Genomic DNA, 20,680 nt, shown 5'->3' with positions numbered 1-20,680 from the left:
GCCAGCCATGGCTGGGTGACAGGCAGCACAGTGCTCCCTGCCAGGCAAGGTGGGGCCTGGGCGCCCATGCAGAGCCAGAGCCTCCTGGGGCCCGGCTCCGAGGGCTGGGAAGGTGGGCAGCCACTGTTAGGGCCGCCTTGAGCCCCGGCTTTTGTACAGGACTTTCAGTGAGCTCTCCTGGGGCTGATGCCTAGCAGACTCACAGGGGGAGTGTTTCTGGGCCCCAGCTCCCCTGCTGCTCCCTGGCTACCTCTTGGGGCCTCTACAGCCATGCAGTGTGGCCTCTGGCTGCTAGGTACCCGCTCTGGGGCTGGGCGGCCCTTAGGTGGGCACAGGTCGGTGTTACCCTCCTGTGCGCTGCCTCTTACCAAGCGCGGCGGCCAGGAGGCGGTGCACCAGGACGTCAGCGAAACGGCGGATGGGAGAGGTGAAGTGGGTGTAGAGCGGCACGTTGAGGGCGTAGTGCCGGAACTGTGCCTGGTCCTGCAGCACCCCCGAGCAGAAGTACAGGGCCATCTGCGGGGACAGAGGACGGAGTCTTACAACCTGGCCAGGCTGGGTCAGGGCTGGGTTTGCGCTGCCAGGCTGTCACACTCAGGGCCTCGTGACGGGCTGTTCTGGAGTGGACTGACCTGCCAGGCTGCAGGACGCCAGGGGCCATTCTCTCTAAGGGGATCCATGGGGCTGCCGTGGGGCTGTGCAGAGCCACGGGGTGTCCATGCCCCTCTCCCGCTGAGGACAGAAGTGGGCCTTGCCCTGGGTTGTGCAGACCCCTCGTGGTGATGGCACGGAGAACAGGCCGGAGAGCACTGCAAGGGGCCCACCTCGCCTCTGGGGGGACCAGAGGGTGCTGGGAACCTCAACATGCTAGACTGCTTCCTCCCTCAGAGCCCTGTAGGATGGGCCACCCCAGCCCTCGCAGCCAGCCGGCCAGGTGCCAAAGTCTGATGGCAGCTGGGGAGGACGAGCTGCTGCTGCACCGCCAGCAATAAGAAGGGAGCGGTTCGGTCTGCTCCACGGGGTGGGGATGGGGCAGCTACTCCAGAATGGGAGGAGAGGAGGCCAGGGCCGGGCCGGGCAAGGGGCTGCAGACCAGCTGTGGAGGCACAAGCGGAAGCTGGGGTGGCTCTGCCTGGACACGGAGCCTGCCACCACCACACGACCAGAATGGCAAGTAGGACGGAAGGCCTGGGATGCCTGTTACCCGCCTATAGTGAAATGGGCAGTGGGCACCGGGCTCTTCCTCTGGGGCCCAGGCCGAATCTTTGGTTGTGACCGACCTCACGCCCTCCGGCTCTGATCCCTGTCCTGCGGAAGCCGTGCTGGCACCCCAGCACCTCTGGGCCCCCCAGAGGCAACCCCGTGCCAGCCAAGGAAGGGGGAGGTTTGCCAGCCGCCAGCCTCAGCCCTCCTTGTCCCTGACAAGCTGTCCTGGCACCAAGACTCAGAGGTCCGAGTCTAAGAGGCCCTCCTGCAGCGGAGGAGTGATGACCTGGGTCACTAAGAGAGGCCAAATTTCTCGAGGGGCCCAACAAATGGCTCCGGGCCACCATGGTTCGGGCTGTCTGGGGGGGCTCAGCCACAGTCCCTGCAGCTGCTTGTCCTGTGGTCCCCAAGCTCTCAGGGCAGGGAATCAAGAATGCTGCAAGGAGCAAGTGAACAGGTTCCTGATCGAGGGCCAAGGTCACACCCTTGTGCGTTCACTCGCTTGCTCCCTTGCTCTCTGCTCACACCCACCCGCTCGTGTGCTCAGCCAAATGGACAGCCAGCTCCAGTTACTGTGGAATCCAGGGCACAGCTGGCAATGAGCCGCTCAGCTCCCCGAGTCCACCTCCCTTCCAGTTCCTGCTGGGGCCTGGTTTACATCGGGGGCAAGTCACGGGGGGAGGTGGGAGCAGCCGCCACTCCAAGCCATGTCTGGGCGTCATTCTCAGCGGCGGGGCCACTTCCCCAGATGGGCTGGGCTGAGGAACCCAGAGGCCCTGGTCCCAACCTGTCTGGGAAGGTATCTCTGGGCAGGGTGGGCAGGGTGGGGGAGAGGGGCTTTCCTATTTCAGCAGCTTACTCAGGACTCTGGTGTTCATGCTGCTGCTGCTGCTGCCTTGTTCCCTGTCCCTGTCCCGGTTCTCAGGAGGCACCGCCGGCACTCTGGAACCCCTTGCCATCAGTTTCCCACACAAAGGCCAGCCTTGAAGGTCACTCACTGGCAGGAAAGGCCAGAAGTCCACTCCTTCAGGCTCTGGTTGACACAGAAGAGGAAGGATCCTTTCCACAGAGCTCCAGGGCTAGTTTGACCTTGGAGGTGGATGCCTTCCAGAGGCTGGGGGCAGTGAACGGGGGTCCAAGTGGCCCTGCATGGCAGTCAACAGGCAGTTCTGGGACCAGAGGCTACTGCATCTCCGAGTAGCTAGGGGACAGAGTGACCTCGAGTCTCTTGGCCACAGGCACACCTTCCTCTGTGTGGTGTGCTTTAAAGGTGTGTGTGGGGGCAGGCACTTGTGACTGGGGACAGGGTAAAAGTGGCCAGACCCAAAAGGGCCCTGATGACTCCATTCTGGGCAGAATATATGACTGTTGGGAAATAAATCAGCTGTGGCCAGCTGAGGTGACCTGGTTCTCGTGAACAGATTGAATCTGCAGAGTGACTGAGCCCCTGAAAAATGGTTTGTCACTGTCCCCTGGCCAGAACGGGGCCCAGAGCTGCCCCATTAGCGTCTGCAGCTCCTGCTGACCCGACAGACGGGTGGGGTGGCTCCTTCCCAAGATGCTTAAGCCTGCAGGGGCCAAAGCTCAGGCTCAGAGGGCTGAGACATGCTGCTAGGAGCAGGTTCACTGTCTGCCTCCCAGGTTGCCAGCCCATCACACTGTGTGCGGACACAGGCCCACGGCCCGACTCCTCTTCTCCCAGCTGCCAGAGGGAGACTTCTCTGCCTGGGGTCCAGAGGGCACAGTGGGGGCTGCGCCTTCTCCTCTGGATAGGCTGCTGTGGGGGACAATCTCTCCCCTCCGGGGTGTCCACTCAACTGAGTGCTGACCAGCCCCCATTCCTTCGCCAAGCCGGTCTGGTCTGCGGGGCCTGAGCATCGAAGGCTTGGTGTATGCCCCTTCCCTGCCTTCAGCGAGGAGACGGAGCCCCAGAGGCCGGGCGGTGAGGGGGCAGCAGGGCTCAAATAGGGCCCTTTAACGGCCCCTGGAAGCCATCCTTGGGCAGGTGAGGGAGGCAAGTCTCAGGAGCCCAGGGCTCACCTGTCGGAGGTAACACGTGGGGCTGTCCTCCCCACTCCTCCCCTTAGGTCCTCTGTGTGTGGTGATCACGGACTCCCCTGGGAGAAGGGGGAGGTTGGGGGCTTGGCCCCTCCTTACCTGCATGGGCCGAGAGCACATGTTGGTGAGCACCTCCTTCCGGGCCAGTGAGTACTTGTCATCTCCAAATGTTTCGGTCAGACTTTTCTAGAAGCAAGCCCATGTGATATGAAGTCAAGCTTGGGGACCTCTGGGGCCCCTGTCACCCTCTGACCATCTGAGACCTGGGGAAGAAGGGGCTCAACCCTGCTCAGATGGCCATGGTGGAGCGCAGGGGCCAGCAGCTCCAGTCCGTGTCCCACACTGGGCCGTGGCTCTGAGGTCAGTCCTTCCACGTACGAGACATGGATAGAGACACTGGTTCCCAGTTGTCTGACCTAAGGCATCTCTCTGCCCACCCCAGGCTTAAAAGCACAGATGGGAACAGCCTCCCTTCCATGGGATCAAAGCTAAGGCCTGAGCCCCATAGGGCTTAGTTCCAGGCAGGGAGCACTTGACACCACTTACCATATAAAACATTCTCTGGCTTCCAGTCATCTCAGCCCCCTACTGAAAGTTTCTGGGCCCAAGCCCAGCCCATCCCTGGCCATGGGATCCCTGCCCACAGATGAGCATTGAGTGGCTTCCCTTGGCCTGGTCCTGGTGGGGAGCATGGCCCGTGGCCTGGGCCTCTGTGACTTAGAGGCCTCCCCTCAGGGCCTCCCCCTCCCCTGCACTCCCCACACTCACATTGAGGGCCCCGGCAGAGCTGAAGTCCATGGGCAGCCCCATCTGGTCACAGAATTCCATGAGGTCGTTGAGCATCTTGGTCTGGGGTGGGGGGTGCCGGCGCAGCAGGGCACGCTCAGGGAAGGTGCGGTGTGTCTTGTGGGCCACTGCCATGTTGGCCAGGAGCATGAACTCCTCCACGAGCCTGCAGTGGGGACAATCAGCAGGGGCCAGGGGCCACCGGCCCTTTCCCAGACTAGCTGCAGGCTGGCCCTCTTGGGCTCTTCGGTCTCAGCCTGGAGATGCCCTCCTGCCACCCAGTCTCATCCCCACTCCCTTGTGCCCCCCTTGGAGCTAACCAGTCAGCACCACTCTTCTCTTCTGATGTGTGAGCTTGTGCACCACCTCCCCCATGAGACTAGGGGGATGGCATCTGTCTTATCCCCACCATGGCCCCTGTGCTTGGCACCCCAGCACCCTGCCTGACAAAGAGAAGGTGCTCAACAAAGCTGTCTGCTGAATGACTAGCCTCCCGGGATGCTTGGGGGTGTCCTCCGCTGTAAGGAAACAAGAGGCCCAGGCCGCCATGAGAACTCCGAGCGCTTCCTGGGGGTGTGTAGAAGGCCGTAGAAGGTGCTCAGCAGACCCAGGACTCCCTGCTCCCCGGGAGGAGAGAAGGGTTTCTAAGGATGACTAGGAGAGTCACGGACAGCAAGAGGACGTACATATCCTGGGGGGCAAGGCCAACGTGCCGTCGAGGTGTTCAAATCCCAGAGAGTTAACCTCTTAGGATTTAACACTTGACTCTTGCTGCACTTGAGTGTAATTCAAATCAACAGGTATGAGCAGATATGGCTCCAGGTGAAGAGACGAAGGCACAAAGGACCCAGGGAGAGGAGCGGGGGCTGAGGGCGGATGAAGATGAGAGCCAGGATCGAGGAGTCAGGCCGAGTGGGAAGCTGGGTCACACAGGCCTGAGGCTGGCGCCCCCACCCCTCAAATGTGGGGCAGGAGGCCACGTGCTGCTTCCCTCACCCAGGGCTCTGCTGGCAGGGTGAGTCACACACATGCACAAGAGCTGAAGCCCCTGGAAAGGGGGCTTGGGCACACTGCTGCCGTCGTGGCCTGGGTACCCTGTGTGGGGGCTGCCTTCTCCCCTGCTTTCATCCTGGGTCCCAAGCTGCATGACAAGCCTGTGCTTCTCCCATGGATGCAGAATAGGTCAGGGCCTAAGCTCTGGTAGCCCTGCTGGCCAGCAGCGGAGGCCTGAGAGGAACTTCCTCTTCCTGGAAGTGTGGGTAATGCCTCAGGGTTAGCCTCGTCACCTCGCCAAGCTCTTGGAAGGGAAAGCAGCCCGGGATGAGGGCAGAGAATGAGCATGAGCTTACAGCCCCTCTGCCCCCCAGACTGGGCCTGCCACGGAAGAATTGTGGCTCTGGTCCTGAGAACACGTCTGTCTCCCAGAAGGCCTCCCTACCAGGAAGAAGGGCTGTGGAAATGGTCCTCTGGTGGTGGCATGATCAGAGGGACCGGGGCCAGGTCTGGGCCTTGGGACAGGTCTAGCTCGAGCCTTACTCATAGCCCCTCCTCTGTGAGGATGACTCTGGACTGGCCTACTGGATATACTGGGCCAGGGGTATAGTTTGGGCGTCAGGCTGCAAAGTCAGGTGTCAGCTGGCCCTTGCACCATGCAGGAAACCCTAGGTGTGGAATGAAGAGTTTCTTTATCCTCTCCTGTGCACTCGTAGTCAGTTAAGTGACCATTCTGCTTCCCCGTGCCCCCAGCCTGTCCTCGTGCACGACACTTCCTGCTGAAAGACCTCTGGGCTCAGGCACCTGAACCCGACCACCATTTCCTAAGTGGAGGTCTGAATCCTGGCTCCATGTTCCTGCTGTAGGAACCAGGATGACTCCGGGACCTTTCTTGATCCTCCTTTTTCTCAAACGTAGAACAGGGTAGTAGCACCTGCTCCACAAACGGGTTGTGACAACCAGTGGGAATATCACATGCTTTCAGGGCAGACCCTGTGCCTGGCACATTGTTGGCGTCAGGACACAGGATGTACTTTCCCCCTCTCCCCACTGTCCATGCCAAACGGCCAGCCCGGGGTCCCTCCAAGGCGCCCTGTGAGTTTCACCCCTGTCATTTATCTCCTCTTACTTGCCTTTCCCTTGCCTTCCCCGAAGGCCCAGGCTGAAGGCTGCCCCGTCACCCCCTTGGGTACTTACTGCCAACCAGCCACCTGGCAACAAGAACCAAGTTGTTGGGCAGCCCCGGTGGTGCAGTGGTTTAGCACCGCCTGCAGCCCAGGGCGTGATCCTGGAGACCCTGGATCGAGTCCCACATCAGGCTCTCTGCATGGAGCCTGCTTCTCCCTCTGCCTGTGTCTCTGCCTCTCTCTCTCTATGAATAAATAAATAAAATTCTTAAAAAAAAAAAAAAAAAAGAACCAGGCTGTTGTACGGTCACCTGTGTCACAGCCTAGCACTGTTGGACTCTTCATACTTGGTTTCCCAACTTAGATTTTACCAACCCAAGAGGAGTCTCCGTTCCTGCTCAGTAAGTGTCTGATTTGATTTACTGTCTGTTCTGGGCCAGATACTAGAGGCTGTCATCCCCTGAATGCTTCAGACGCGTACCTTTGTCCCTCTGTTCACTCAGCGAACATTACTGTGTGTCAGGTGCCTCTAGACCTGTCTCCCCACGCAGCCTGAGAATGCTTGTGGGCAGGGCGCTCGAGGTCTGCTCCTTGGAGCCCCGCACTCTCCAGCGCACTCTCGGGTGGGGAGGGTACCCCTGGATAACCTTGGGGCTGACCCTGGGCTGTGTTTTGCCAGTATGGCCAGCAGGGGGCAGCATGGCCCCACAGCAGCGCTGTGGTCAGGCTGCAGGCTGAGGAGTGCTGGGCAGGGTACAGGGGCGGTGGGCGGTGGGGTTCTAGCCTGTCGCCCCAACCCGATTCCCACCCCTGGGGTCACAGGAACTGAATGCGTGGGGGCTTCCGCAGGTGGCGTGCTCCTGCTCCCAGCTCCTGCAGGAGCTCTCCTGCCTCATCTCTCAGGTTCTCATGTAAGGTCGAGAATAGGAAGGAAGGGATAGGGAAGGTGGGGCCGATGGCCAGAGCCCCAGGCGGTGACAACAGACCCAATCAAGCCGCTTCTGCATTACTTGTCCTCCCTGGGCCCCCAGTATAGTCCCATGAGCTGCCTGTAGCCGGTGGCAGAAAAACGAGTGTACTCCTGTTAACCTTGAGAAGAGTCTGGCAAAGCTTGAGATGCAGAGGCTGACCTTGGACAGGTCCCTTGGTGCCTCCTGGGGGCTCCGCGGCTCAGTCCCTCCCTCACGACAGGGGGCAGGAGCCGAGAGGGCAGCCCGTGCAACTTTCTCCCTGACACTTTGCTGGTATCAAGCATTCACCCCAGAAAAACATCAATGTCACCAAACTGGGAGGTGGCGTAGCAGTAAGCCCGACTCCCCGGGTGCTGCCACGGCTCATTAGTGTTCCGGGATAGCTGCAGGACCGTTTCCCCACAACCTGTCCTTAAAATCCTTCTTATACCGGCAGGTGGGAGCGGGAGGGGCAGAGAGAGCACGCAAACTGTGAGCCACGGCAGTCGGGTCCTGGGGGGCTGTGGGGGGCCCGGCGCAGCTGCGGAGGAGGGTCCCCCGGGGAAGCGAGGGAACAGGAAGGCCAGATTCCACGGAGTTCAGGATTCAAAGACAGGGCCAGGCACCACGGAGGGAGAAGCGGGCTGGCCGGGACTGGGTGGGGCAGGGGGGTGTCCTCGCTCTCATCTCATCGGAGCCCAGCCAAGGCCCCCTTTACCCGACTCAACAGGTCACCCTGTGGGTCAGTTCCATGAACTGGCCAGCAGGGGGCCCCCAGCATCTTTCTTCCACAGGACCTGGGACGTGGCAGGAGCAGCCTAGAACCTAGGAACTGGTGGGCAGGAAGGAGCCCTAGTTTATAAACTGCAGTCCTGTGGCCCAAGGGCCAGGGGTCTCTGGGCTCCCATTCAGGGGTTTTCTCCTTAGCCAGAGGGGCTGAAGGCTTGCCCTCCTCGGGGCACAGGGCAATTAGAAGAGGAGCCTCAACAGCTGGCTTGTCTTCACCCAATCTCCCTCCCCTGCTGGGGGCCAGTGCTGCATGCACAGGTCCAGCAGCCAGACCTCAGATGACACCCGAAGCTGTTTTGGGTGCTTAGGATGAGCCCCTGAGAACAAACGCCACACACCAGAGTCGGGGAGGTGGGGATGGAGGCTTGCATGTTGCCCTGGCCTCAGACCCTGCTCCCAGATCTGGGTACCTGTCCTGGTCGTAACCCACCTCCTCCTCCTGCTACAGCACAGCACGGGCATGAGATCACTCAGCCCCACTCGGAGGGTGGTGGGGAGGGGGCTGGCAGTGAGCAACCGTCTGACAACTGCTCTAATGGACGCTCAGGCATGGCCACCAGCCAAGATCACCTTCCAGAACGGCAAGCCAAGCCTTTGGATATGGGGCCTCGGTCCCAGTGCTGGCATCTGCTGAGCATTTGCAGCCCAGTGCCACTGGGGGCCCGCAACTCTGGAGGTCTTGGGGTGGGGTGGGGGTGTCTGTGGCATACAGGTGCACAGCCAGCCGGGGGCCATGCCAGGATGCATGCTCGTCAGCACTCATTCTCCACATCCCACCTACCTAGGCTCTGGGTTTCCAGGTGCTAGGACATGGGCGTGGGGGGCAGGTGAGAGGCCTCTCATCCCGGGGAGGAGCTGAGCAAGCCTAGAACTGTTGAAGTCCCTCACCGGCTATGGCAGATGGTGGGAAAAGGCCAAGAGCAACCTCCTCAAAAGTATACACATTGTCACATGGCAAAGACGACTTTGGTCCAGAATGCTGTTTCCCAAAGTGTGTTAGTTACTTAAAGAAAAAGTATATTTAGATATATGAAATGCTGGGGGATGAATTTATCTGGTGTTTTTATTACAGGACATTCTTTTGCCTTTAAGAGGCTAATATGCATCAAGACAAGAAGTTCCCGGATGTAGCATTTGCTGCTCATTGATGATTGAATTTGTGTCGCAGCTGAAGGATGATGTCTGGGAAAAGACACTCTACCTGGCAGGGGTCAGACAGTGGCTAAACGAGAAATGGGCTAAAACATCTGCCCTTTCAGAGGAAGGCTGCCCATTCTCGACCATCAAAGGAACTGGCCTGAGTTCTCTGCTTGTCTGCGAGACTGTGGCTCTGTCTTGCTCATTAGGGGCCCGGGGGGTGTCTGCGGCCAAGGAGCCCCTCAGGTGGGGTAGGGGAGCGAGGTGTCCTAGGTGCGGTGCCTGCTTTTCCCTGTTCCTGCTACTTTCTACCACGTGTCCTGATTCCTTCCTTGTTCGCACAGGCCAAGCCATGTGGAGAGGAGAGGCTAGCGGTCACAGTTCAGTCACTCGCCAGCTGTGTGATTTCAGATACATTTTGAAACCTCTCTGAATCTCAACTGATAGACTTGCAAGATGGAGGCACAGTATATACAAGCGCTCGGCCTTCGTGAAATATTATACTATTATTACGCACACCGGGAATGTGACTGACTGGGCGCCCCGACCCCAGGATTTGGGCTGAGCACATGGCAGGATTCCTGGAGGCTCCTGCTCTCCCTCCTGCCCCAACGCCACCACCTTGGTCAGGCCTCCAGCCCTGACCAACTGCCTCCTTACTTCTCGTCTCGCCGTGCTGTTTACTTCCTTACGCCCAGAGTGGGGCATTCTTCCTCGAAGGCAAACCTGGTCATGTCCCTCTCCTGCCTGAAGTGCTTCAGCGGCCACCACCATCCTTGGAACTGGCCACCCCCATCCTTTGGACGGTCCATCTCCTTGGTAAAATGAGGTTTAGCAGGCTTTTTGTCACGTGCCTGGAATCACTTCTCCCTCTCCCCGACCCCAGCCCTCACAATCTAGACACGCTGACTTCTCGTGGCTCTTCCCTGCTGCCGCCTCACTGCACTGCTGCTCTCTTAGCTGATATGCTGGCCCCCTGGCCTCTCTTCTTCCTCCAGGGAGGCAGCATGAGGGCCGACCCCTCCGTGCGTCCTGGGCAGCCCACCCCAGCGTTTTGTTCATGCTGCTGTGATTGCCCTGATCATCGCTGAATCTCCCCTCCCCATCCCAGTGCTGTCTACCTTGGTCCCAGCACAAGGCTGGAGGATGCCCCGAGCTGGCACAGTGCAGATGCTCCAGAAATTAGTGCAGGTTCCCAGGATGGGCACAGTCAGGATCTGGGGGGCTGGGTCCCTGCCAGCGTGCCCTGTTCTGCTTAGGCGTACAGCCCTCGTGCATACACATCTGACCCCTAACACCTGCTGCCAGGAGTCGTCGACAACTTAAAGCCCTGCCTAAGGAAAGAGCTTGACTGAGCCCATTCCTGAACTAGGTGCAAGAGAAGCAACAACCCTCCTGGCTTCCCCCTGGTCTGAGGGGGAGCACCCTCCACTTACAAGACCGTGGCATTGCTCTTTATTGCCAGCCCAGGGTAGTAAGCCTCCTCAGCTAGAGCCATTTGTTGGGTTCTTTGTTCTCTTACTTGTCCTCATGTCTTTTTTGAGCTGCTGCTGTGGCCTAATTCTGCCCCATGTGCGACGAGAGAGGGAGAGACACTCATGGGGTGCCGGTGACAGGCGTCACGCTAGGAGGAACCCGGACGTGAAGCCCCTGAGAGTCTCCCGCAGCCCTGGAAGGGGTTTCTATCCATTTCTGTGCGAGGGGAGCGTATGGTACAAAAAGGAAAGGTGTCTGGCTCCGGGTCCCACAGCCAATTGACGACAGGCCTGTGTGACCTCGAGGCCCCACTGCCACCAGAAAGCCTTGTGGGCAGATCAGTTCCAAGAGGTGGCAAGGAGGAGGGAAATACTTTACACGGGAGGGATGAACAAGTACAAGTGTGGTGGCAAACCGAATCTAGATAACCAGGAACCAAGGGCAGAGGGAGGAGGGCTGTGCTGCGGGCGCCGGCCGGCACCAGTGCTTCTCTGGGGAGCGGGGAAAGGCTGCCAGACCAGGGGTGGGACCGAAAAAGAACACGACGAAGGGCATGCGGGGCCCAGAGGCCAAGCATGGTTCGGATGAATGTGGAGAGATGGATGGTTTGTGAGAAGCAGCCGGAGGCAGCAAGAAAGAGAGGTCAAGGCAGAGTCCAAGATACACACATGAGGCGAAGCTCTGGGAGGGGGCAACACTGGCCCCTGGCACCGAGGGGCCAGAGGAACGGAGTTTGGAGGCTGGCGGGGCAGCGTGCCAGGGGGACCAAGGTCAGGGAGAAGCTGCCCAGGGTGTACCCTGCCCCACGTGGGGAAGATGGGGAGGCTGCGGGCGGGATGGGGGGCCTGGGTTTAGCAAGCAGGAGCCAGGTGCCAGAGCCCTGGGGCTGGGGCGGCTGGTGCAGGAAACCAAAGCCAGGGCGAGGAGGGCCTCTGTGATGCTTCCTGATGGCTGTTCTAAGGATCTGAAAGGTTGCTCTGCATGCGTTTCTGGAGGCAAAGGAGCTGATGGTGAGGCAGCACCTGAGGGTGGGTATGTGACCAGCCTGCATCCGACGGGAGGGGCTGTCCAGGGAAGAAGTCAGATGTCCCCTTGGAGCTGGGAGCTCTCAGGAGGGGACTCAGGGCCATGTGGTTTGCCTCGTGAAGAGGAGCAGGCTTGTCCTCACCACCCTCTGCTTGAGGAGGGCCCTGGGGAGGGCCCGGAACAGTATCAGTCCTGCAGGAAGGGGCGGGCTGCTTCCTCCTGGCAGCCTGGCGCTCCGGCCAGGAGACAAAGGCCACAGCCAGGCAGGGGAGGGAGGGGCGGGAGCCCACATTCCCCAGCCCCTTGTCCCAGGCTGTCCTTGCGCTCAGGGAGGGCATCTGGTCACCAGCAGCCCCGGAACACAACAGGCCCCTGTGTGAAGAGCAGCTGGGTAACCTCGGGGCACTGGCACCAGGACGCTGTCCCCGAAACTGTCTTTTCAAGTCCACTGGGCAGAGGAGAGAAGAGAAAGGCCCACTCCCATCAGGTTGACGAAGACAAGGCCCTGGGACAGGGTGGCGTGGGGGTGGGCGGGTGGGGCTGTTGGTCTCTGGAAGGCAGCAGCAGCAGGCATGCTCCAGACCCAAAGTCGGTGCGGGGCTGACCACAGCTCAGCTGGCTGCCCTCCCTCCCTCCCTCAGCACTCGGCTGATCTAGATGAGTGCAGGGAGGCTGGCGCCGGCAGCAGGATCTCTCTGGCCCAACTGCCCAGACCCCAACAGCCCTTGCCCTTGGGCTCCTGGCTCCTCTGCACTTACCCTCTCAACCCTGCCCACCCAGAGCAGCGGGGCCTCCAAGGATGTTCCATCTCCAGATTCATTTTACCAGCTAAACCAGAGGAGAAACTCGCCCCACCCCTTCCATACCCAGAACGCTCAGAAAGTGGCTTTGGAAAGGACTGGGGTGCCGGGCAGCCAGGGCACAGTGGCATGGCTGTGACCCAACCCTGAGAATGCATCCATTTTCAAAGACCAAAAGCAAGTGAGAGCCTCTTTTGCCCTCAGCCACCGGGGTCCTTGTCACAGCTCTGTGGGAATGTCATGCAGATGGAATCAGGCCGCTCACTGGGACTGTTCAATTAGCACTGGGTGAAAACTGCTAACTCGGAAATTTGATAAGAACTGCTCCCAGCCAGTTTTGAATCAGTTCTGCTCAGGACCAGACTCCCCTGCAGGGGCACAGCCTCACCGCAGGCCTGGGAGCCCTGGGGCTTGGCCCTGGCCTTGGGCCGCTCGCTCATGAGCCCTGAGCGCTGAGCATGGAGTGTGGCCCCTTCTAAGCCTGAGCAGTGGTGGGGGGTGGGGGCGGCCACCCTCGCAGAGGACCTGCTGCCCTGGGAATCGGGGCGGGATGGGAATGATGGTTGGCTGGAGTTGAGGGGAAGCCGCCGGGGACGGGAAGCTTCAAGAGATCTTTGTTGCGGTTCTCGCCTAGGCCAGGCCGGGGTGGGGCCGGTGGCCTGGGAGCTGGAAAGTGGAGGCCGAGGGAGAGAGAGACCGAGAGAAAGAGCGCACTGCAAGCAGAGCTGGCCGGGGTGAGGGTGGGGGGCACAGGCAGGCGGATCGATGGGCGACCACCCACAGCCGGCCCGGCACCCCGCGGCCAGCAGCCAAGTGGAGGGTGCTGGGGCCGTGGGGCTGAGCACACGTCACAGCTCGGGCCTCTCGCTGACCCCTCTCCTCCTGGGCTTGCTGCAACCTGCGGAGTGTTTTGGACATTCCCACGAAACCACAGGGAAATGAATGGGGCCTAGTTCACAGGCATGGAAAAGCCCAGAGGAGAAGGCCTCTGGAGCCAGACATAACAGGCCCTGCGGGTGAGGCCGGAGCCAGGTTTCCTCTTCTGTGAGGCTGAATCCACTCCAGGGCCTTTCTATAGGTTCAGCGGGTGGGGCCCAGCTGCAGCGAGGCACGTTTCAGCCGCTTGTTTTTCTAGCTCCAAAGGAAGTCTCAAGAGGCTAGGCGTCCGGAGCGTGGGCCCTCGGGCCTTGCCAAAGGGGGGCCCAGTGGCTGCGGTAGGGAGGGGATGGGGGTTTGCTGGGGAGCTGGGCTGACAGGCAGAAAGCCCTTTGTCAGCGTAAAGCTAGCTGAGAAGCCGAGCTCCCTTCCCGAGGTTCAGGACTCTGCTCGAGGAGGCACAAGGCCGGTGCTCATGGCACAAAACTCCCCCTAAGCAGAACCAGGTGGCAGTGTGTGCCTGTGGCCTCGCAGAGCCCGGTAATTAGGGCTTGCTGGCTGCGCTGTGGTGTGGACGCACATGCCTTTCTCCACTTCTAGCAGCTGTCCAACTGGAATTAGAACCGCTGACCAGAGGAGGTGGGGCCAGGAGGCACGGCCACCTTCAGGAGCCATCGCTGTGACCCCTCAACAGCTTTGCTGTCCTTTTCAGACTCCCTGGCCTGGGGGACACTTTCATGCCTCAGCCCAAAACTATGAGGCCTGGCTCCATAGCCCTGGACAAGGGGCAGAGCTTGGTAAGGCTAGTAGGGGGCCAGCTTGGTCATCACTGACAATGGGAGAGATTAATTTTGATTTTAAAGTCAGACTTTGACCACAGAGATATTTGGGAGAGAAGAGTATTCCAGAATGTACAGGTGTCCCCCCTCTCACGTCCCCCCTCCCCCCCCCCACGGCAACAGACGATTAGCTAAGAGAGGATGAGACACGTGTTCCTGGGAACTCAAGCTACTTTGCTTTTGCAAGTTACTACATCCTTTTCTCACCTCTCCAAAGACACTCTTGTCCTCTCTGCTGCTGGGGAGCAGCTCCCCTTGAGCAGGGCATCAAGGCTGGAAGGAAGAACAAACAACTGCTGGTCTCAACCTGGGCTTTCCACACACCAGAGTGTGGTGGGGCTGTGGTCTGTGGACTGTGGTCTTTTTGTCTCCAATGTCTCCTCTACTCCCAACCAAGTGGAGGAGAGGGTTTTCTGGAATGAGCAAAAGGGAATCTGAGTCTTAAGGTAAGCACTGCTTCCTTGGTCACAAAGAGGGAATCTGTGTTCCAATGTCCCCATGCACTCTAGCCATCAAGACCTGTAGATGCTAGTGGCTACCTGGGTGGGCTCAGCCCTGGGGGAGGCCTTGTGGTTGGTGCAGTGTGCTGCTCACAGGCTGCCCCCGCCCCAATCCACTGAGCCCCGGTCATGCCAACCCCATGTATGTACCTCGCCCTAAGCCACGGGGAGGAGAGGGACAGGCAGAAAGCACTGGCACGGGGCCGTGGTCAGGGCCATCTGGGCTGTGAAACCGCTCTGGGGCACTGCTGAGGACATGGCAGGACAGAGCTTCAGTCTCTGAAAAGGCCCCTGTGGGGTGGGCTCCTCATCACCTAGACACATTATTTATGCCTTTGTTTATGAACAAGGGACATGTGGGTGCCACCAGCTTCCTCAAAGACAATACATCTTGTAAAATCTTTCAGACCCAAGAGTCTAGACCTGAGGGTCATCCTGGAGCTGGAACTTCGAGTCCTTAATGCTTGAGGCTGCTGGGGAGGGGGCAGGGCCACTGCTCCGAGGGTCCTCTGCCCAATCCAGCCCAGATGGGGGCCAAGGACTTGATGATGCCTCTTACCTCTGAGCTGCCACAAATCCTATGCTCTGCTAGCATGGCCTTGTGCTGGCTTCTGCAATCCCCCCCCCCCCGCCCCCGCCCCAGCTCCTCACTCATGCCTGTCCCACACCAACCTCTCTGTGGCTGGTTCTTTACCTTAATCCCAGGGCCTAGGGAAGTATCTCGTATACACTAGGTACTCTCCAAATATATGTTTTTATCTGCAATTGTCTACTTTGTCTATGCAAGATCAATACCTCTATTTCCACAGCACTTTATGCTGTTTTCACAAGTCTTAGACTCCTCACTCTTCACATGAGCAAGGGGAGGCTCAGAGAGACTGGGTGACCCCTCTGAGCTCACAGACCAAGGACACAGACGTCCCGTCCACTGCTTTTTCCTCAGGTCATCTTGTGTAGCCTGCCCAAAGCTCCCTGAGGACTGGGCAGCAGGGTTTCCTGAGCGATGCCTGACCGAGGGCTCTGCTACAGTATTAGGGCCCCATAGAGCGCCTGCCCCGAGGCCACACTGGTACTGGGGTACAGGCCGCCGTGGTAGACTGCAACATCACTACAGTCCTTCTTCCCAACTGTCAAGGGCACCTCCTCCCTTCAGCAAGGGTTGCAGCAGCCACAGAGCCAAGGTCATTCATCTCAGCGACCTCAGAGGGACGGAGACTTTCCCAAGGACTGCTCCCTGCCCCGTGTCTGAATCTGGCCACACCGGGCAGGCAAACACATAAGGCCACCTACAGGCCTGGCTGGGCCGGGATACTTCTATAATCTTGGAAGTCTTATTTGCAGCCCTGGCTTAGCCTCTGCCTCTTTTCTGCTCAGGAATCAGAATTACCTGTATATCAGCACTTCCCCAAGGAAATGCTTCCTCTCATCTCTGTTGGGGCTCAGGCCCCCTCTGCGTCATCTCAGTGTTACCACTGGATGAGCACTGGTGCTGAGCACATTTATTTTTACTGCTCTAATCCCGACGGCTGCCCCGGGCACCACTCCTGCTTCTGGTAACTAGCTAAAGGCTCAAAGGTTCGGCCCATTTCACCTACAAACTTTTTTTTTGTTGCTGTTCTAATGCTATTGCTCCACCGGTTCAGAAGGGAGGGCAGAGCTTTCTGCAGAGCCATGGCCATCCTGACCCTCAGAACCTTGGTCTGAAAGCCTGCCCTGGGAGCTGCTGATCGGCAAGGGTATTTCCATCCTGAACTGAGTTGGGCAAAGAATCCAGGCCCCCTTTATGCTTATCCTGGTGAGTCCCATACTGTCAGAAAAAGCTCACTCAGTCTTGTTCAGCCAGTCCCATGGCCAGCCCGACTGTGGACAGAGCTCTTGGAGGGGCTGAGCCCCAAAAGAAAGATCTGGCTTCCTGCAGCTCTCTTGGTTCCTGTGCACCTGCTGGCTGGCTCCTGGCTTCAGCCTGGTGCCCCCACTAAGTCACGAGTGGGCACCTCTCATTGGCACCTCTGCTCCAGGAGTGCTCTTGGGGCCCAGACTCCCCAGGACCGCTTCCAGGCTCCTTGTGCTCCCATGGCCAAGGGCACGTGTAGGTCACAGCCAAGGGCATGTGTAGGTGGTAATAAAATGCTCAGGGAACAAACGAGGCATTTCAGAGAACTGATCTGCTTGGTGCTCCACAGACAATGTTGAGAGGAAAATGAGGCCTGTCTCTGGAGGTGGAAGTGGAGACAGCAGGTGGGCCCAGGAGTGGGGTTACAGTTCCCATGGCTTCCCTGTAGCTTATACCCACCGGAAGGCAGAGCATGACCTTGGCAGACAGAACCCAAGATGGCTTCAGCCAGCAGAATGGGACCTCTGGAGTCTGCTCTGATGAAACTCCTGCTTGCCTGCAGATGGTTATTGCTTAGACCTGACACGGGGTGATGATATGGCCAGGGCTCATTTGCTGGTCACCTGACAAATGAATACTCTTGTCCAAAGGCAGGCCACCTCACTCTCTCTAAATATGAAACCCGGTAGATTACAGAAAAAAAAAAATTCTCTCCTCCAGGCTGTTTCCACTGAACTAACACTTGTCTTATCACCCACTGGGATGTGGTATGTTGAGTCTGGCAGAGGTATTCATTAGCTAAGTGACTTTTAAAATATTGACTTACCGTTTTATGAACTAGGCTCAGAGTGGTTTAAATGGATATGTTCCTGTCCAGAGCCTCTGGGCTTCCCCAACATTATAATGTCTCTGCCTGGGCAACCTCCAGGACACACTGAGGCACCAGCTCTCCCTATGAAGGGTGGGTGAGGGCCAGCAGGGCGACTGCTGGTTTTTATCCCCACATCCACCCTCTGTCGGGCCAAGGAAAGCTCTCAGATATAGGCTGTGGGAAGACTCCAGTGCTTTCCGGGTGTTACCCTCAACTCGACCTTAGACCCAAGGCCAGAACAATCTGGATCAGGCCCTTTATCCCTCTAGGTGAGCTGGGTCAATGGTAAGTCAGACGGTGAGGCCAGCAGATGTCAAAGCTTGACTGGATCCAATGGTTTCACTTTCCTAAGCACCCACTCCAAGTTCATCCTGGGGAGCCCTGTTTAACGAGGATTTCAAGACGGCTCTAAGAAAATTGCACCCAGTACCCAGGATGCTGACCAGATTTCTGTGTCAGGATGGTTTTCTGGGAGCTTCTTTAAAGGTCATTCATGACCGGGAGGACTAGTCCATTCCATCCTGACCTCTCTCAGGGTAAGAACTGCTCTTGCTGGCAGAGGCTGCTGCACCCAGGGCTCCCTGGCCTCAAACTGTCCCCAACTGGAAGGAGGCCCTGTCCAATGCCCTAGGGGGTCTATGTAGCTCCCCGACTACAGCTATCCTCCCACGCCCATGCCTCTCATCTCTCCATGCAGCTACTGCAGGGGGCGAGTGACAGTGCCCCCCCACCCCCAAGTTAATGGTGTCATGCCAGTCCACTCACTAGCAAACCTCTGTGAGACTCAAGCCTAGTTCCTCATATGTCACATTTGTGTATTGGTGGTATTACTGCCAGATGTCAACAACAGAGAGACTGGTGCTAGTTTGACCCAGACTTCCTTGCAGACAGTGTGCAGATCTGGTGGTTCCACTGCCAACCCTACATACAGTGGGTGCTGCTCCTTGCTCTCCCCGGCTGTCTGCCTAGGAATGGTGACACTCACCCTGCCGAGTGTTGAAGCAAGCTGTGCTTCATACCCTGGCACTGAGTTCTGAGGAAGCAGCAGCATGGTCAGTGCACGCGAGGGCTGTGAGTGGAGGAGAGCCACCCGTGCCCGATCTCCTGGAGATATGGGGAGAGGCGTTCAGCATCGATGGGCAGAACCATGCTCCTTCTAGCCATAGTTCTCTCACTCCAACAAAGGCTGACAAGCTGGAACACAGAGCCCCGCTGAGCTCCTCTCCTAGCTCCTGTCCCTCGGCCTGCCACCTGCCACAGAGAAACGTCCCCCCCCCTCGGTGGGCTGGGGCCCTCCAGACCTTATACCCTGCAGGGCCTCCCACACGGACACCCCGACCTCATAGGCACCGGGCAGCATAGGCTTTCCCACGTGGGATGGGCACGGCACTGAGAGCCTGCTCTGCGCACACTGCGTACCTCTACCATGGCCTTTGTCACTGCTTGAGAATGTGGTTTTAGGTGCCCACTTCCCCAAAGGGCTGCGCACTTCAGGGAGGAGGGCCTTTCTCACTGCCTGTGTTGGGCATAGTAGCTGGCACCAGCAGTTGTCCAATAAGGTTTGGTGGATCAGGAAGGAAAGGTGTCTAGATCTGGGCTGAAAATGCCTGGCAACTGGTTCTCCAAGCCACAAAACACATGGGCAGGACCCATGGCTCATGTGCTAGGGAATCTCCTTGAGGTCACTTTCAGAGTTTGGAGGTGGGAACGGACCAATCTGGCACACAACACAATTCTGGGTAAAGGGGTTTCCTGTGGTTCCCCCACTCTGGTCCATCTTTCCCAGGGATCTGACCAGTGCTGGCCTCAGGCCTCCAGGGAGGCTGGGTGCGGATGGCAAGGACGGACCAGGAAGACAGGGACTCTCCCTGTGGACGGACAGCTTCGCTTTCTCACCGAGCATAGTGGCAGCAACAACCTCCTACTCCTTGTTTGTTAAAGTCCAGAGGGAAAGGTCGGGAGTCATCCACCACAAGCTGCCTGGCTAACCTGAGGCAGGTTAACCTCTGACCTCCACTCCCTACCCTGCACACTTTCCCTTGTAAGGATTAAATGAGATAAACCATTTAACCTGGCATGCTGTTAAGTAGTCCATAAATATTAATTATTATCACCATGAAGACCTTAAGGTGACAAGAGTCTGGTGCTGGTCAAAAAAAGAATGTTAGGAATACAGGACACAGGTTGCCTGGGTGACTCAGCAATGGAGTGTCTGCCTTTGGCTCAGGTGTGATCCTGGGGTCCTGGGATCAAGTCCTGCATCGTGCTCCCCTGCAGGGAGCCGGCTTCTCCCTCTCCCCATGTGTGTGTGTGTGTGTCTCTCTGTCTCTCATGAATAAATAAATAAAATCTGGAAAAAAAAAAAAAAAAAAGGAACACAGAACATGATGGAGGAAAAGAGCAGAAAGCCCCGGGGATGGTCATGCAGTATTTCTGGGCACCTGTGGCATTCCAGGTGTTGTGCTGGGGGCTGGGCAGGGACGGTGACCTTGCCCTTGGGTGCGGAGGGTGAACACACACTCACCCCCTATCCCCTGTCAGAATTTTCTTGGAGTCACAAGCTGGTTCTTCCCTGGGGCTCCCACAGCAGTGCTTTTAGCACTTGTGGCAGTGAGTCCCTCAGAAGTCTGAGGAGGGAGGTTTTACCCTCACTCTCACCCTCTACCCACGAAAACTTATGCATCTCATTGCAAGGAGTTCATGGGTCACCAAGCCAAAGGCAGGAACCTGCCTCGTGGGACCCACACCCGAGGACTGGTTCTGAGAAGACAAACGGGCACATAAACAACACGAGAGTTAAGTCTGATGACATGGGGAGCTGGACAACACGCCAGGAAGAAGGCCCACAGGAGTGAAGAATCCCTTCAGCTTCAGGCATGGAACACCGAGGAATCTGATGGTTTCTTGGGATGCTTATGACTCAAAAGCTGGTGGCCAGCTAGATGGTCTTTCATCTGCGCTGAAGAAGAATGTGAGGGAGCATGTGGAGGTGAAACTGGAGGCGGTGAGAAATAAGGAAGAGCCTCCTGACATGACAAATGCACCGCATGATTCAGTTCACAGCTGGTTTTACAAGCACCAATTTGTCGTGCTTCTTTGGAACTCAACTGCACGCAATCTAGAATATTCAAGCAAGGGGCAGAACCAGGAAACAAACACCAAAACAAAGCCGGTGAGTGGCCAACACAGGTGCAGGGGCTAGGCGTCCTCCTTTGCCCCTCACCGGGAGCCCTTCCTCCTCTTGAGCAACGGTTCTAAGCACCTGACTCAGCTCCCTGAGTCCACACCCCCCACGGGGCCTCATGCTCCTGGACAGCGGTGAAGTGACAACCGGCCCTGCTTGCAACCAGACACACAGGCAGATGGGGCGGCGACTCAGCAGGTTGAGTGACCACACATATTATGGAGTGTT

The 20,680-nt window shown here is 58.2% G+C and overlaps 1 protein-coding gene across 10 annotated transcripts in view; it reads right to left on the bottom strand.

The window, feature by feature from the left end:
* DIS3L2 (DIS3 like 3'-5' exoribonuclease 2) overlaps positions 1–20,680 on the bottom strand; it is a 346,723-nt gene that overhangs the window by 7,204 nt on the left and 318,839 nt on the right. For 9 of the 10 annotated variants that reach the window (XR_012016729.1, XM_072796677.1, XM_072796673.1 and 6 more), the window contains 4 exons: positions 14,271–14,336; positions 4,033–4,216; positions 3,364–3,450; positions 369–516 (listed from right to left, as the gene is read on the bottom strand). Coding sequence is in view for 9 of the 10 variants with exons in the window: in XM_072796677.1 (XP_072652778.1) it covers positions 369–516; positions 3,364–3,450; positions 4,033–4,216; positions 14,271–14,336 (485 nt within the window). In the remaining variant the exon portion in view is untranslated. The remainder of the gene's footprint in view (positions 1–368; positions 517–3,363; positions 3,451–4,032; positions 4,217–14,270; positions 14,337–20,680) is intronic. The other variant, XM_072796679.1, reaches the window with a different exon arrangement.

This window comes from Canis lupus, chromosome 24, assembly GCF_048164855.1.
Source record: "Canis lupus baileyi chromosome 24, mCanLup2.hap1, whole genome shotgun sequence".
Lineage (NCBI taxonomy): Eukaryota > Metazoa > Chordata > Mammalia > Carnivora > Canidae > Canis > Canis lupus.
This window is presented reverse-complemented; position numbering and strand designations above follow the sequence as displayed.